Source organism: Curcuma longa, chromosome 19 (genome assembly GCF_044706935.1).
Source record: "Curcuma longa cultivar G26 ecotype Majalengka, Jawa Barat chromosome 19, ITB_CL_G26_1.1, whole genome shotgun sequence".
In the NCBI taxonomy this organism is placed as follows: domain Eukaryota; kingdom Viridiplantae; phylum Streptophyta; class Magnoliopsida; order Zingiberales; family Zingiberaceae; genus Curcuma; species Curcuma longa.
Window position 1 is genome coordinate 4487224 of NC_133879.1, and position 5268 is coordinate 4492491.

Here is a 5268-nt window from a genome sequence, read left to right on the forward strand (position 1 = left end):
TGCACGCACAAAAAGAAAAGCTATTTGAGAAAAATCTTTGCTCTATTTTTCTCCATGCTAAAGATCTTGGTGGGAGAGATCTTGATCTCGATAGAGAGTTTTTCTTCCTCTAATCAGGAGGAAATGTTTTCTACGAATCTAAAGGATCTAGACCTTTCTCTTGTAAATCTCTATAAAGTATTTTTCTTTTTATGTTTCATTAATTTTTCGTGCTTAAATCTATATACGTTATTAAGCATTATAAATTTGGTGTACCTCGGCTAAGGTTGGAAAGAAGAAAGTTAATGAGGACCATAGAGTAATAGTTTGGAATAGTAAACCACGTTAAATTGGTGTCTTATAGTATATTTTTATTGGTACAGGACTAGTGAATTACTGTTTATTTGATTTCACTGTGTAAACTCAAAAAGTAAATTCTAAAGACATAATTCACGCTATTGAGTATTGACCCTCTGTGGCACCCTTTCGATTCAATAATGTGGCATTAATTTCTATTTGGTAGTAAAAAACAACATTGATGTCAATTGTAATCTTACTAATGGTGATAAGAATAGCGTAATTATTCATTGGATCATTGAAGAAAGGTTTAGGTAATAGGCATATACCAACTCCAAATAATAGCGGAATTATGTCCCATAAATTAGTTGATTACTTGGTCAAAGCCAAATGAAAGACCTGTGTCAAAAGCTCCGAGTCAGATAAAGACGAGCAATTGAAACCTTGTATGCTAATCACCCCATTTAGACTATGTATCAACTAAAAAAATCACCAAGTTCTTTAGTAAATGGACACGTTTAAATCAAAGTGCAATAACACAGCTAATGATTGAGCTACTTACGCAAAACAAAAAGCAAATTGGTTTTGTTAAATCATCTATTTCTCTAGAGCGCATATGGAATTGCTTATTCCTCCGATCAAAGACTATTTTTAGGTGCACGTTGAACTCAAAACCAGAAGTTGATAGGGTTCACAAAGGATCTGCAGCACTAGGTTACTAAGGTGGATTGCTACAGCATCAACGTTACACCTCGAGAGATCTATAATTCGTCTTTCACATCAGTAACGGCACTCTTCTCACTTGTTGGCACTGGCGTTTCTTCTATTATGGCTGATGCGTCTTCTTTTGCAGCTGATGCTGGCCTCTGGAGCTTAAATGGAATTGTTGCATGCTTCTTGATGAACTTATAGAACGCTTTGAGTGTTCTATCTGTGTCCATTGTGATCTGCGTGATGAATGAATAAGATCATTGTCATGCTTCGAATGATATAGTAGATCCTCATGAAGAAGTGGAATATATTAGAGAAGAAATCTGCAATGTCAAGTTAGGACTTACAGGTTCAAAACTCTTGTTTCCAGCTGGGAAGAAGAGAAGTGTTGGGAAACCATCACTCTGCAACCAGTAAATAGATTATTCACCTTCCACGTTCAATAAACTTATATGTTAAAAAATAATCTAACCAAGCCAAAATCTACATTGAAATTCTTCCATATGTAGAAGAAACCAAACGATAAATAGTATATTTTAGTTTAGTTGAAACTCATAATCCTTAAGGTGTTGAACCATAAGATTTTATGGCATGAGTACGACTAAAAGCCAATTTAAAATTCAGACTGTGAAGAGTTACTGAAGCACAAATCAAGACCTTGGCCCGAGGGTGCTCATTTGTGGTACCATCCATCTTCGCTATCACTAGAGATTTAATGCCCCGGACATGCTTGGCAAGCTTGTTATATGTTGGTTCTAGTGCTTGGCAATGTCCACACCATGGTGCATAGATCTGTACAAGATGTGAAACAATTAAAAGGTATCAATGAAAATGCTTTACATGCCTTTGACACATGAATTATTTACCTCGAGAAGAACATCCTTGGACTCATCCAATACAATCTCATCAAAGTTCTTTCCAACAACAATTTTCACATCTCCATCATTCTGGAAATCCACACAAAAGCTTATATTCTTGTAAAAGAAACGTCAGCAAATAATAAACACAAGGTGAAGATATAAACTGTGGAACACTTACAGTCAGGGGTATTGGGTCAGACTTGAAAAAGGGCTTAAGGCTGTCTTCCACAAAACCCTCGGCAAATTTCTAAAATCAAGAAAATATACTATATTATTTAGAATTCATAAGCAGTAACATGCAAAAAAAAAAAAGTGTATTGATCTAAAATATCACCGGAATTCAAGTAAATAATTACTGTATAGCATAATTTAAATCTAGGGAGTAGATGTTGGTGGTCACCTTCACATTATCAATGCTGATTTCACCATCAAGGACGAACTTCTTAGCATCTTCATTTCCTGAGTATCCCAAAACCTAGATAAGACATAAAACAGGAATAATCATCAAAAGGAACAGAAAATGACAAATAAAGGAACGAACCACTATGGGTAAACTTGAGGTGATAATGACTAATAGGATATCAAAATGACACAAACTAGGGTAAAAGAATTACCTTTGGAGATTCAACCACGCCAAAGTATTCTGACACTGGTTTGCCAACATCCTCATTATCCATTTCCACATATACGAAGATAAGCTTCAGACAAAAAAGGTAACCTCACCGATCAGATACTTATGATTAGTACATAAAACACACCTAAATCTTGGACATAATATCAAAGCACAAAAGCAATAACTTCAAAAAATGGAAGAAAGATTAAGAAATTATAGAAAATTATGGAAATAGAACTGCATACATAGTCAGAATATCATTATCAGAACAAAATTAACAACTATTATCAAACAACGTAAATGGGAAAATTAAGTACCACCACATACCTTTCCCTTGAAGAATTTTGCAGTCCCCTCAAACGCTGGCATGACTTTCTTAGAATCATTTGAAGTAGCAAAAAGCAAAAGCTGAGAGCAAAAAAAAAGGGCAAACTCCAGTCAAGAAAAAACATTTGGTTTAAATATCTAAGAGAAATTATGGTGTTTTAAGGTCAACCTGTTTTTTGATAGGATTTTCAAAAATTTCTGGAGCAGAGTCCCTTGTAAACGTAGTCACCAAAGGAAGCTTGTTGGAAAATACAAACTCAACAATTTCTGACTTACTGAATTTACCATCTACATAAATTGAATAAAAAAAAGTCAATATCTACCTCTTACACTTGAATTCACATGTGGAACCTTCAAATAGAAACACAAATGGACATACCATAGGAGGATATCTTTTCTTCCTCCTTCTTCAATAGTACCAAAGAAGGACGTTTAGCATTGGAATCAATGTGAAAAAGCTTTGCAATATCAGGATTGGAAGTTTGGTAAAAGTTGACACCATCTTCCAGTTTTGAAGCAGCAGAAAGCACCTCACTTTCAGCACCCTAAAGATATTAATAGCACAATAAAATTTGTCAGTCTGCAGAATGTGATTGTATTAAATAAGACTGTTCTGCACTTTATTTCCTAGAAACCCTCAGTAAAAGATGATTGGGCATATCTCAAGAATATAACTGATAGTAGTGTGCATTTAGATAATGAGATATTTACTCAACCAACATACATATCATATATCAACCTTTTATGCATCTGATTCTACAAACATCCATTATCCTAAATACATTTGCTGGTTTTTGAGCAAGCATTAAGTAAAGGTTGTCAACAACTCTAAGATCTCAGTTTTCCACTATAAACTATGCGAGGAAACCTAACCAAATCACAAGTCCAAACTTTATTTTTGCCTCTGCCATTTGTCGACAGGGTAGAAACCAGCCAGATTGGTGTTCGGTTTTGAAGTTATTAGAATATGCAAAGAGAGCATAACTAAAAAATCAAAACGGCCATTATAGAATTACCACCAACGTGTCAAGAAATCCCAAGACAACTTTGTCTTCAGAAGTCAGAATCTTTTCTGCCTCCTCAATGGTAGTTATATTTTGGACTCCTGGTCCGATCTTCTTCTTGATCCAGGTGATAATTGCGTCCCTGCTCGAAAAGTATAAGTAGATGTTTAGTATTCGTTTACCAGAGAAATAAAGCTAACGCAGGAACTCCCGTCCGAAAACGAGCAGAGGAATGGTACACAAAAAGAAGTGAAATATACATAGTAATCTAGAAGAAATTAAAGCCATATTAGGCAACTAAGATCATGATACAGGTATGTTTAGGGAAAATAAAATATTGAAGACAATCAGGTCGGATCAGCAAACATCGAGGCGGACAGGCCCAGATCTATTGGTACTGCCAAAGAAAATATCAAAGCACTTACTTATTTCTCTGTCCCGTGTAGTCCTTGTGGACGCCGTCGATGAGGAAAATCACGGTGGGAAACCCCTGAACATCAAAGCGCTGTGCAAGCTCGTTCTCCTCCGTGGCGTCCACCTTGGCGAGAACCACGTCCTCCTCGCGTAGCGCCGTGGCCGCCGCGGCGTACTCCGGCGCGAGGGCTTTGCAGTGCCCGCACCAGGGCGCGTAGAACTCCACCATCACGTGTCTGTGCTTGGACACGAAGTCGCTGAAGTTGCCATCAGAGAGCACCACAACGTCGGTCTCGTCGATCGCGGGCGTGGATTCGTGAGTTCCATGGTCGGCTTCGTCAAAGCCTTCGTCCGTATAGTTCTCATCGTACTCGACTTCCTCTTCCGTCTCCGAATACGACTCATCGGCGTGGTGTTCGAAGGCATTGTCGAGATGGGAGGCGGCGGATTCGTCGTCCTCCTCCTCGAGGAAGCTGAGGTCCTCCTCATCGTGGTCCAGATCGGCGACGTCCTTGCCAGCGGAAGCGGCATGAGAGGCGAGGACAGAGTGGAAGAGTACGAGAGACAAGATCGCGAGGGCAAGAGGGTATGTTCGAGTCGCCATGTTTTCGTTTCTTCTGCAAGTCAGAGAGAGAGAGAGAGAGAAGGGCTACAGTCTCAAATTTTGGGTTCGGGAAGGGGTTTTAAAAAACATGGCAGTGCGAAACGCGTGAGGCGAAACGGACACAACCGAAACGGCTTTGACACGTGGGGATTATTTACTGGCAGGAGAAACGTAGTGTCCTGAGCCTTCCACCACTAGTATTGTACCACGTGTGTGGAGTCAACTTCGCGGATGACACATGAGCAGTAGAGATCGCCGTTGACATACTGATAAAGTGCGATAGAAAGCCCTTGAGAATGAATTGGACGGTGATTGGTAACCTTTGGTAAACATTCAGATCCAAAACCATAGACGAGAGGGAGAGATCAGCATCCCGTGCGTCTTTGCAATGTCAAACTCTGTTTACTGCCCTTCGAGAGCCCTTCTAGAGTAAAGAAAAAACGTTAAAACATACTTGAA

General features: G+C 38.8%; 1 protein-coding gene across 1 annotated transcript; it reads right to left on the minus strand.

Moving 5' to 3' along the window:
- Positions 1-762: 762 nt before the first annotated feature.
- LOC141812537 (protein disulfide isomerase-like 1-4) lies at positions 763-4814 on the minus strand. The gene is made up of 12 exons (XM_074700529.1): positions 4217-4814; positions 3804-3933; positions 3167-3332; positions 2957-3075; positions 2788-2868; positions 2462-2545; positions 2248-2322; positions 2026-2094; positions 1854-1934; positions 1645-1779; positions 1335-1391; positions 763-1223 (listed from the first exon to the last, which is right to left on the minus strand). The coding sequence occupies exons 1-12, from the start codon at positions 4807-4809 to the stop codon at positions 1038-1040; spliced, it is 1776 nt and encodes a 591-aa protein (XP_074556630.1). The 5' UTR covers positions 4810-4814; the 3' UTR covers positions 763-1037.
- Positions 4815-5268: the final 454 nt, after the last annotated feature.

What these genes read in the sequence shown, in the direction of transcription:
- LOC141812537 (XM_074700529.1), bottom strand. Translation starts at nt 4,809, where the DNA reads ATGGCGACTCGAACATACCCTCTTGCCCTCGCGATCTTGTCTCTCGTA. An exon ending in GATTTCTTGACACGTTGGTG is followed by an intron (nt 3,333 to 3,803) that starts GTAATTCTATAA and finishes TAATATCTTTAG; the next exon opens with GGTGCTGAAAGTGAGGTGCT. An exon ending in GAAACAAGAGTTTTGAACCT is followed by an intron (nt 1,224 to 1,334) that starts GTAAGTCCTAAC and finishes TTCATCACGCAG; the next exon opens with ATCACAATGGACACAGATAG.